This window comes from Lutjanus erythropterus, chromosome 12 (genome assembly GCF_056507025.1).
Source record: "Lutjanus erythropterus isolate fLutEry1 chromosome 12, fLutEry1.hap2, whole genome shotgun sequence".
NCBI classification, from domain to species: domain Eukaryota; kingdom Metazoa; phylum Chordata; class Actinopteri; order Lutjaniformes; family Lutjanidae; genus Lutjanus; species Lutjanus erythropterus.
In genome coordinates, this window is record NC_139328.1 from 552501 (window position 1) to 565000 (window position 12500).

General features: G+C 40.3%; 1 protein-coding gene and 1 pseudogene across 1 annotated transcript in view; one reads left to right on the forward strand and one right to left on the reverse strand.

Moving 5' to 3' along the window:
* Window positions 1–2475, reverse strand: part of trdc (T-cell receptor delta constant) — a 6641-nt gene extending 4166 nt beyond the window's left edge. The window contains exons 1-3 of the mRNA XM_084731481.1: window positions 2308–2475; window positions 2065–2135; window positions 1584–1658 (exon numbers count right to left, since the gene is read on the reverse strand). Of these exons, the coding sequence (XP_084587607.1) occupies window positions 1584–1614 (31 nt within the window). The 5' untranslated portion in view covers window positions 1615–1658; window positions 2065–2135; window positions 2308–2475. The remainder of the gene's footprint in view (window positions 1–1583; window positions 1659–2064; window positions 2136–2307) is intronic.
* A 2079-nt stretch (window positions 2476–4554) lies between these two features.
* The window catches only part of LOC146317222 (uncharacterized), an 11177-nt pseudogene continuing 3231 nt past the window's right edge, over window positions 4555–12500 (forward strand).

Sequence of the window (12500 nt, forward strand, 5' to 3'; positions counted from 1 at the left end):
TTAAATATGCAAATGAAGCATTATCAACTTAAATTATTGTTCCTTTGTTCAGAAATCTGAACATCTGAAATCTGACTTTTGGTTTGTTTGTTTTTTGTTGACATATCAGAGTCTTTCAGGGTTGTTTTGTATCTGTATTCTTTTGTTTTGTCTTTATATAATTTGAATATAAAATACATAATATACATTTTAAAAAAGTTTCTATAAAAACCTTCAGAATATAGACGGGAATAAAACTGAAGTGGATATTTGAAAACAAAAAGAGACCTTTCAATATACATATTGTAAAATTCAATATATATTTTATAGACATAGTATCTAATAAAATATTTTATATTCTACAGCTTATATTCTTTATCTTATGTTTACAGTATATATGTGTGTTGTTGTTGTTGTTTGTATTTACAGCCTGCAGAAATCTACAGATGCTGGAAGACAAACACCTGAAAACAATGATTTTATTTGTTTTTATCTGTTTTTATTTGTTTTTATCTGTTTTTATTTGTTTTTATCTGTTTCTGCCCTCAGGTTTGAAATTTATTTCAGGACAGATTTAGTTCCTGTTCTTGTTTCAGAAAATCAAAATCAAGTAATTTATGTTTCCATTTAATGCATTTTAACTCATCATTTAATGTTTTATACAACAAATTAAAGTTATATTATTCAACATAAATATATTCATTATCATCATTATTATTATCAGTCTAAAAGATAAACAGCACACGAAGACGCCAAAACATCTCTGAGACTTTAAAACTGAATTAAGAGATTTTATTTTAAAAAGTTTTAATCTTTTCCAGCACTTTGAGACACATTTAGCTTCAATAAATTAATCTGCATTTTAATATTTTATAGTTTTTACTTTAATGCCTGGGATCACGTTAACTTGTTTTTCATAAAAAGCACTTTTACAACAAAATACATTTTATCATCATTATTTGTCATTTAACAGTCTGAAATATACTTTTTTTTTGACAAACAACACATCAGGAATAAAAACGAGTCTGTTAAAAGACTGACAGATTTTATTTGACTGCAGTTCTTTAAATCCACTTCAGTCTGTACATTTTAAAGAATCTTTTAAAAGTTTTTTAGGATCCTTGAGGACAGATTTGACTCCTGGTTTGGTTTTAATAAATTACTTTACACTGTTTTCTTTAAATGCTTTTTAACTCTTCGCCTGAAACCGTTTCCTCTTGTTCTCTCGTCTTTTTTTAAATTTTTTTTAGACATTTAACTGTTTGAGTTGCATTTCTGTTCTGTCAGTTTATTGCTAATATTCTAATTTTTCAGCAGCGTTAAGAGAAAACCAGGAGGATAACTGGGAGCTGAAACGTCACTGTTGACCGTAACATCATTTAAATCATTTTAAGATTTTTCTCCTCTGTGATGTGAATCTTTTTCTTCTGGGATTGAAGTTTTTTGTTCCTCTGAATCGTCTCACAGGACGTCTGTTTCACTCAACTCACCTGATCCATCAAGTTTAAACTTTAAAATTCAAAAACTCAAAGCTACAACTGAACAGAACCTGGAAATGTGATCAGTTCTGATCCAGTTAACAAGCAGAAGGTGTCTTTTCTTACCTGCAGGCCTGACGGTGAGACGGATCGGCATCCCAAATATTAAATAATCACAGTGTTACAGCCTCGTACAAAAACCTCAGAGCTGCCAATCGTCCTCACAGACACACAAAATGTCAAAAATCCAGTTTTGTCGACACGCAGCGAGCTGAGAGACACAGAGGAACAAACACACAGAGTTTGAGTCGTATGTTCATCTGATAATTATGAGAAAATTCAACATTTCAGCTGCAGACGCAGCAGCTCAGCAGATACAACAAGTCCAAAAAAATGAATAAAAATGAGAGTTTTCAGAGACTAAAGCAGCAGCTGAGGACTGACCTGAGACACACACTGTGTTTGGACGTTAGTCTGATGATTCTGGACATTTCCTGTCTGTAAAAAGTCAGTTTAGAGGAGCTGGGAGGTTTTAGTTCAGCTCTGTGTGGATGTTCAGTCACTGTGGGTACCAACCCAACACGGTGAAAATCTGTCGTACAAAAACCTCAGAGCTGCCAATCGTCCTCACAGAGACACAAAAATGTCAAAAATCCAGTTTTGTTGACACACAGCGAGCTGAGAGACACAGAGGAACAAACACACAGAGTTTGAGTCGTATGTTCATCTGATAATTATGAGAAAATTCAACATTTCAGCTGCAGACACAGCAGCTCAGCGACACAACAAGTTCAAGAAAGTGAATAAAAATGAGAGTTTTCATATAGAAAAGCAGCAGCTGAGGACTGACCTGAGACACACGCTGTGTTTGGACGTTAGTCTGATGATTCTGGACATTTCCTGGCCTTAAAAAGTCAGTTTAGAGGAGCTGGGAGGTTTTAGTTCAGCTCTGTGTGGATGTTCAGTCACTGTGGTCCCCCAACACGGTGAAAATCTGTCGTACAAAAACCTCCTGAGAGCTGCAGCAGGAAACAGCAGAGCAGAACAAAAACTCTCCCGTCACCGTTTAACCATAAATCTTCTTAGAAATGATTATTTCTCATGTCAAATACTTCAGGCCTGCAGGATTTCACAGGTTTATTCAGTGGCCTCAAATATCAGCTTTTAGAATAAATTATTTAAGGTTTTTGTTTTTAAGATATTTGTGTTTTATGTTGTAATCATTTCATGTGGATATTTATAATTTTACTTACTAATTTTCTTTCAGTATCATCTTTTCCTTCTATTTCTACTTTATTCGTCTCATTTTTTCTTTTTCTTCTTATATCACCTCTCTGTTTGAGAACTGTTCTGTCAGCTTCTCAATCTAAATATTTACACTCAAAGTCATAATCAGTATTTGTCATTGAATTTGAACTTGCTTCAGTTTAAGACGGATTTTAGTCTCTCACACACATCCTTATTTATATTGTTTGTTTTTTAAATATGTGCTAAAATCTAATTCAATCAAATCAAACTGTGATGCATTTTATGATGTTTTTATATAAATCAATAAAAGTCAAAGGCAACATGTTCCTTTTTTTCCATTTTTTATATGTAGTTGTTTATTTCAGTCCTGTTGACACTTTCAATAACAGATAAATAATAATGGGAAAGAAAAAACATCAGATTGTCCTGAAAGGACGTTAATTTTACCTGCCACTTTTTCTATAACATGACTAACTAATAAGCAACAATTTCACTTCAGAGAGAATAAAACTACACTCTGTTCCCAGTGGAACTAAATATTTATTGACTTTTTAATATGTATTTATTTTAATGTTTAAATGATGAACTGAACCTGGAGGGTGTTACACAAAGAAGCAAAATCTTTTTGGAGCTCAAACTCCAAATAAAACTATAAAATATAAAAGATCTGATGAAGGTCAGTATCAGTGACAGACCTCGTGTTCTTCGTACGTGTGCATGTGACAAAAATGAAAAATAAAAATACTAAATGTATTTTATTTTCTGTACATTAAGGCTGCACAGATACATAACAACAGAATACTATGTCAGTGTTTATTATTATTATTATTATTATTATTATTATTATTATTATTATGTTCCAGTTTCGTCCTCTGATGTAAAAACGAGCGTCAGTGGGTTCATTTTGATTCACAAACTCCTGGCATTAGTTTACACTCACAGCTCAGACAATGATGATGTTCATATCTGATTCCAGAGTCTGTAAAAGTCTTAAAGACCTCGAACAGTGCAAGACGTCTCTCTGTATTTAAAAAACTAACTAACTAAAAACATGTTTGCTGAACAGTGTTTAATAAATGTTCATCTTTATTGATTCTCCAGGGATAAACATAGGAAGCAGGAAAACATCTGTGTCCCCCTGTTGATTTTGTGATTAAAAACATATTTTATTTATTTTGCTCTGATTATTCTTTGATTTTGAAACAGTTAAAGCTGCTATGAAAGGTGTAAAATGTTACTGATAGTTAATATTATCTGTGGTATTAAAAGCAGAACTTTTCCTACAATAACCAACTGCAACTGACGGCGCCGCCACGCTCTTCCATGCAGGACGTGCATTCGAACCCTGATAATGATGGATAATGATAACGGATGGTGTTGCAGTGGTCAGTTCTGGATGTGATGAAACATGGATCAAAGTTTCAGCTGCAGAGAAGGAGGGTGACGGCAGAGACGAGTGAAAAAGAGCAGGTCTGATGACTTGATTTAAAGTAGAGGTTGTTGAAAGTGATGTGCTGGGAGGCAAACAGTGGAGTTATTGATGGACAGCTGAAGTTGTGGGTGGTTTTGGTGACAGCTCAATGACCAACATGTCTGATTTATCACAGATTAGTTTGAGGAAGTTTGTTCAGTGAGACTGTTGGTCAGAAGTTGAAGTGAGTTGCAGAGAGGATTGATTTAATGGAGATGTAAAGCTGGATATCGTCAGTGAAGCAGTAGAGCTGGAGACCATGACAGCATATGTCCCTGAATGTTCGTCCCAGGTCACTGTAATCTCAAGAAAAGATCAAATCGAAGGCAACAGTCGCCTTCGATTTGATCTTTTCTTGACATAACAGTGTATAACGTTATGGATGAAGGACAAGGGATGAAGCACCAAACCCTGCAGGACGCCTTGGGACACAGGAGTGGTGGAGGAGAACTGCTGTCCGTCTGTGAGATCAGGAGAGAAGAACGATGTCATTGATGGTGTGGAACACTGCAGTGAGGTGACCAGAGTCTGAAGAGAGGAGGAGGTCGTTGGAAATGAGTTAACAATTTACAGTTTTATTTAGGAAAGCAATGCACAATCTGAGAGCTGATACAACACAAGCACGGATCTTGTTAGGAGGCAAAAACAAGTGTCCTAAAGCAAAGTTTGAGTCTGATAGGACAGTACTGAGTGTACAGGAGCTGTGTTAGTGGGTGTTTGTAGGTGAGTGTCAGGGTTTTGAATTTGATGGAAGTTAGCGGAGTGATCAGCGGGGTGACGAGCTGTTCTTGGCTGGTTTGAAACCAGATGTGCCGCCGTGTTCTGGATCATCTGTAGAGGTTTGAATGTGCATGCAGGGAGGCCTGCCAGTAAGGAGCTGCAGGAGTCCACGTGTGATATTACTAGAGTCTGAACCAGGAGTTGCACCACCGAGCAATCGAGGCCACGAAGACCTTGAAGGTTAGTTAGTCATCAACCATGACACCCAAGTTTCGGTTAGACCTTGTAGATGTGAGCTGGGTGGATTCAAGTTAGATTACAGAAGGACTGACTGGGATGACGAGGAGCTCAGTCTTGGAGAGGTTGAGTTGAAGGTGGTGTTTTTTCATTCATGTCAAGATATCAGTGAGGCATGATGGGACGTGTGTGGAGAGTGTGTGGTCTTCTGGTGGGAATGATGAGAAGAGCAGGGTATCATGGGAATAGCGACGATATTAGGAACCATGGGAGTGGATTATTGCACCAGGTGAGGTGGTGTAAACTGAGAAGAGAAGAGGACCAAACACTGATTCTTGAGGAACCCCTGGAGATAAGCTGTGCAGTTGAGAAGCAAGAGCAACAGTTTTTCTGTCAGAAAGGGAAGATTTGTGAAGTGCTGTTGTTTTGAACTGAACTTAAAGCAAGACTCAGACAAGGACGAACAACAGTTTAAAAGTGGATTCATTTAAGTTGAGATGAGGTTTAAAGGGCTGATCGGGGTTTCAGTGGAGCAGGGCAGGCAGCTGAGGTGTTGCTGGTCGAGGCAGGTAAGCAGACTTAACAGGTGAGTCATGGACTGAAGACACAAGAGAGCAAAGGTTAGGCTGGATCCAAGTAGTCACGAGAAATATTCAACTGATTAACAAACTCGCATCATGTTTGTACCATGCTGGCGAACTGAACGATCTGGCAAAGGTAGGAGTGAAGGACAAGGGACAGACCGTCCATCGGCAATCAGCGATATCTTCGTCCCTGCTCCCACCTCCTCCCTGTTGTTGAGTCTCAGCTGGGAGATGTGTGCAAGCAGCATATTCACTATGTCGTGCACACTGTGTACATTCACTACATCCAATTAACAAAATAAACTCACAGTGTCAAGAAATTAAATATTCTCACACCTATTTTTCCTCTATAACAGAAAAATACAACCGCAAACCTTCTGAATTCCAGTCTCTATGTTTTTACCAAACTAAGACGAGCTTAATTGACTGATTAACTCCCCGTTAAAACACACCTCATTCAAACTTGACAAAAAACATGTAAAACTCACTAAAACTGTCTTTGTTAGTCTGTCCACTCTTACAACAATCACTTGGTTTGGTCAAATTAAATCCTTAATTCACCAGCTGTTTTCCTCTGACTCCTCACGCAGCTCAGAGGACTCATGGTCCGGCTGAGTGTCCCGTGATGCTGGACGAGAGCGCGGAGCAGCAGCTGTCGCTCTGCAGACCATTACATTAGCTAAATACAATGAATGGTGATGGATTCAGTCCATCATCTATAGGCGATATCTTCATCCAGTCGCCCTCCTGCAGAAGCTTGATACATCGGGGCCTGGACTACGAAGTCGGTTCAACATACCCCGGGTATCTAAAGGTGATCTGGCCTCGCTAAACCAAACACCAATCTAAGATGAGTGGTCACATGACATTGGTTATCAACTCGGTGAGCCAATGCAGGGTTTCCCAATCTAGACATGGCACGTTCACATAAATGGGGTGGCAGCATCTGACCCATCACATCATGGACAAGTCAACGAACAGCAGAGCGACATGTTTAACACACGTAGAGCAGCCGTGAAGGCTTCAACCTCCTGTGTCATGATTTTGACCCAGGTGTCATCAACGTGCCTGAACCAGTGGCTTGGAGGTTAAAAGTTACCTCACTTTTCACATGTATTCCTTCCACAGAAGCAGTTGCCACAGTAAGAGGACGACTGCTGCAGGACAAGACACTGTCCAACAGAACCAACCTCACCATGGACCACATTTGTGCTCTGCTTGACCTCTGCTTGACCTCTGCTTGACCTCTGTTTGACCACCACCTATTTCCAGTTCAACGGGGGTTTTTACAGGCAGAAACATGGCTGTGCGATGGACTCACCTGTGTCTCAGATGGTGGCCGACCTCTACATGGAAGAAGTAGAGAGCAGAGCCCTGCGCTCCTTCAGAGGAAAACCTCCAAGCCACTGGTTCAGGTACACTGAAGACACCTGGGTCAAAATCATGACACAGGAGGTTGAAGTCTTCATGGATCAAATCAATGCTGTGGACCAAAACATCAGTTTCACCTGAGACGATGTCCAGGACAACAGTTTGGTCTTCTTGGATTGTGCAGTGAACATTGAAGAGGACAGAAACCTCAACATCATGTTTACAGGAAACCCACACACACGGACCAGTATGTCCTCTTTGACTCACACCACCCACTGGAACATAAACCAGGGCTCATCAGAACCCTCCATCACAGAACACAGAACATTCCAACCAGTACGGAGGGAAAGGATAACAAACAAAAGCACATCAGGGCAGCTCTCAAAACCTGTGGATACCCAAACTGGACCTTCATCAAAACCAACAAAAGAAACACGTCTGAGAGAGAAGAGAACAGCATCCAAAGGAAAAACGTTGTTATTCCTTACATTGTGGGCATTTCTGAAAAACTCAGGAGGATTTTTAACAAACATCACATCCCTGTCCATTTCAAGTCCAACAACACCCTGAGACAAAAACTTGTCCACCCGAAGGACAGAACACCCAGAGACAAACTGGAGAACGTAGTGTATTCAGTCCAGTGTAGTGAGGAGAACTCAGACCTGAACACTGAGGAGACAAAACAACCACTGAATAAACACATGACACAACACAGGAGAACCAGGAGAACCAGGTCCTCAGGTCAGGACTCAGCCGTCCATCTACACCTGAAAGACAAGGGACACTCCTTTGAGGATGACAATGTCCGTATTTTGTCCAGAGAAGACAGATGGTTTGACAGAGGAGTGAACGAGGACATTTTTGTTAACCTGGAACGGCCGTCTCTCAACAGAGGAGGACGTCTAAGACACAGGCAGCTGGATACCCACCTGAAATCAGGTGACCCTAACAAGTCACATGATAGCAGAGTCCTTAACGACTCTCTTTCACACCTCCCCCCAGGTGAAACTCATGAGTCACACAATGGAGGGGCGGGATCATGAGTCACATGACCCTGTAGGTGTTAACGAGCCCATCAGGTTTAATACCTGAACTCTCAAACCAGTCAGTCAGAACTGAAGAAGCCTCTTGGATGAGAGACGAAATGTCTTCAAGAACTCTGTCCAGTCCAGTTGCCTCCTACAAACCTTGATATGAATACCATGACCTGGATGACTGAGAAGATTCAGACATGATTTCATTGTGTTCAAGATAACACAGAGTACGAAACGCCCCTTAATTGATAACAGACTTGCACATAGGATACACCGGTGTATCCTCGCTCTGAGCTCCTCCAGAAGCCTCCTGTTTCCTCACTCCTCATCTCCTCCAGGTGCATTTAAGTGACTGGAGAATTTTTCATCATGTTGGAGGAGAAATGACTTCCAGGTTGACAAAGGAGGGAGGAGACGTGGAGGCGAAATTCAACGTAATGAAAAGCACCCCCTGAGTTTCCTTTTCCCAGTCTGGCCACTAAGTTGCCATCTCAACCCGCCTCAGGTGGCCCACCTGAGCTGATCATGGGGCAGGGATGTGGCTCTCTGTGCTCCTCCTCCTCCTCCTCCTCCTCCCATCCTCGCTCCTCTGTCCTGCCAACATTACTGTGACTGTAGGAAACAGAATCACAAAGTGTTTCTTAAGCTTGAAGTGCACAAAATTACACGTCAATATATCCAACCAGCTCTGACAGAAGCACACAGACCTTTTTCTCTCCGGGTCGGGTCGGTCTCGTGCTCAGATATAACGTCTTGTTCATTTTGTATGTTATAGATTATAACTGTTAAGCTGCTCCAGCTGTCATGTGACTGATGTGATCTCGTCCTGAGTGCACTTTGCAGGTCTGTTCAGATTTATTAGGATTTATAATTAGTGTGTGTTTCAGACAAATGTTTCGGTTGCTACTTTATGCAAACAGACTGTTTGTGCCACAGACTTTGTGCTTCGACCAGGTTTTAGCTGGTCTAAGGTGCATGTGGTTTTTACCAATGAGATCCAAGATACAAATGCAACAGGCCACGCCTTAGTGTTGCCTTCATGTTTAGACATCCCGCCCATGGCTGCACAGACCAGGCACAAGTTCATTTGTTATTGTGAGACGTGGCAAAAATGGCACTTGAGCCGCTGTAAGATAGTAAATCCACCAGCTTTGTGTCGGGTGTAAGAATGGGCCTCAACTATTACTCCCAAACTTCATGTTAAATCTGACGCCATTATCGCCTGAACTTACATAAATGCAGTGTGAGAATGGAAAGTTTGGCAGGCGTAGCAACAGTAACTCAGGAGGGCGGGGCTTAGCAACTGAATGTCAATATTTACTTTGTGCGATGGTGCAAATGTAACTTGAGTCTGTTTCTTGTTTATATTGTATACATTAATATTGTGTCAGTTCTATATTTCGTCTTGTTGATTCTATTTTTCTGTCTACTTGCTGCTGTAACGCTGCAAATGTCCCTCCTGCTGCAAATGTCCCTCCTGCTGTGGGACTAATAAAAGATTATCTATCTTTTTTTTTTTTACCTGGATACCAGGCCTTATTGGTTTGTTTTGGACGGACCGGACTCTTCACCTGGACAGTCCTCTGGACAGATCAGTTCAGAGTTAAGCTCAGACCAAAACCTGAAAGGCTTAAAGACTGACGACCAATACGTTTATGAATTTCTCCAAACTCTGACAGTCAGGAGCTTCTTCTGTTGATTATTGATCGATGATTTTTGAGGCCTTTATTAGGGACAAAGACTGCCAGAACACAGGCTTATGTTTTTCACAGGGCCTTTTTTGAAGCCTCTGGTTCTATTCTGAAGAAGAAGGTCACATTTTTCCAGGTGGAGACGAGAAAATGTGTGAATGTTTTGTCTCCAAACCCTTCAGGACGTCTGACCCCTGACCTGTGAGGTTCAGGAGCCTGAAACTGGAGCCAGTTCTGCTCCTCCAGCAGTATTTAGACCTGCAGAGGATCTGGGGAGGTTTTTGTCAAGGCAGCAGACTGACTTCACTCACTGTGGTACGTAGACACTGTGAAAAATCGTCGTACAAAAACTGTTGAACTGAAGTCTATGAGAGACGCTCAGCAGCAGCAGCTGCACGCGGCTTGAGGTTTTTTCCCATCAACCCTGGTGGCTTCTTTGAAGAGAGGAGAACTCTTATCTGATGGGACCCAACGACAGCCTAAAAATAAAAAAAAACAAAAAAACAGGAGAGTCTGTGATGTCTGATGAGGGTCACATGACCTGATGATCAGAGAGAAGAAAACCACTGAGGTTTTATTTCATTAAAGGCCAAGTCTGTAGTTTTTTCCCCTCATTATTTCCGCTTCATTCACATCTATTAAAAAAGGTGAACTGAAGAGTTTTAAATGAACATTTTTGTGTTAAAATGGTTTTAATTAAATTCACCCATGTTTACAGATTTTACTTTAATTTGCAGCATTTTAAAAGCATCAAGAAACTTAATTGTGGCATCATTAATTTCTTTGTTTGATTTTAACCTTCAGACTCTTCAGTCAGTGTGGGAGAGACGACAGACTGAGATCTGGGCTGAAAAGTTTATGCTGCAACTAATGAAATATTTATTTTCATCATTGATTAACCGATTGATTAATCCTGTCACAATCTTGTCAAATGAAAAAAAGGTCCAAACAGTGGATAGGTGAGAATGTGGAACGCACAGATGTTTTTCAAATCAATTATCTTCATGATCAATCAATCCGTTCATCATTTTTACCACTAAGTGAAGTGAGCTGTTTGGTCCATAAATGGTACAAAATGAATCCTGTCACAATCTGGTTGGTTGAGAAACATATGAAAACAGATGGAGCGCACGTGAAGACCAGCTAGAAAAGAAAAAGAGGACAAGAGTCAAGTCAATTTTTATCTCTACAGCCCAAACTCATAAATCACAAAGCCGTCTGAGTGATTTGAAACATGTCACAACATCCGTCATCATCCATTCAAATGAGGGAAAAGTAGGAGAAATAAGAAATAAATGGAGGAAAGATAAAAAAAAAAAAAGTCTGAAGCAAAGACAGGACAGAAATAAAAGAAGAAATCCAGAATGGAAGGACAGAAGAAAGGAGACAAATAAATGAGGAAGGGAAGAAGTGAAGCAAAGAAGGAAACATGGAAATATTAGTGTAGTTTTTAAAGTAACCCTCCCAAACCAGGCAGAAACAAACCACTTCAGTGTAAAATAAATGCGAAACTCTCGTGAGATTTGGAGACGTTTCTTCATTCTGAACGTTGTAGAAACTAATAACTGAACTAGTAATGTTTTATAATGTGAATGTTGCTATGGTTACGATCTGCGTAGGTTAAAGGAGTTGGAGTAAAATCAGGTTCTGGGTTGAAAAGATACTTTTGAGAGATCTTTCGCGGGTCTGGGGTTCCCTTCTGGCGACGCGTTCCGTTCTCGTGATTGAATCAACCAATCACATCTCGTAAAGCCTTCTTACTGTAATAATAATCTAATCCAAGCAAACGGGCTTTTTTTAAACATATATAGTGTAAAATTAATTGTGACCTGACAAACAGAGCAGAACAAATAGAACTGGACACGGTGTCAGGGAGAACATAGTTTACGTTTATTTAAAGGCTGATGCCACCACTTCTGAAAGTCTACAGAGAGACAGAAACACAAATCGCCTCACAAGTCGAAGCTCAGTCAGAAACTTTCCTTCAGAGTCGGGACCAACGGGGAGCCGCTGCCGCCCTGAACCCTCCAAACATCCTGCAGAGTGGAATGTCATCGACAGATCCCAGTCCATCCAGTTCTTACTCCAAACAAAAAAAAAGAAAAGAAAAGAAAACACAAGAAGGCAACCGGAACCAGAACCAGCTCAGATCCACGTGGTCAGCTTCAAACAGGAATACAAACTCTCCTTCTGGCCAAATTCGTCCTCACATTCAGTAATATTTTATCTTTATTATTTTTCAAATACATTTTGTAAATGCAACATGAAAAGCACAATCACACTGAAAATAGACACGTCTCTCTGAAGTCTGCTTTAATAAAACGCCTCCACGGCAAAATAAAAACAGGCTTTTATTTTTCAAATCCCTCGGAAACTAAACCATGAGAGTTTGGAAGGTAGAAAAACCGTCACATCCGACTGAGCCTGAACTCTACAGGAGGGCATGTTGGAGCCTCCTGATTGGTCAGCTGTCATTCACCGTTTTCTGATTGGCTCTAAAACAACCAGGACTGACAGCTTATAAATGCTCTACAAGGGTGAAACCACAGAAATCAAGCTGAACACAACTCATTTTCACCACAGGAACTTTTACAGAACCTTTTTAGGGAACTTCACATTTAGTTCTTGGACCTGAAAAAATAAATGGTCCTGGTGAGATGGTCCAGGAACTATCGGGGCTGACTAAC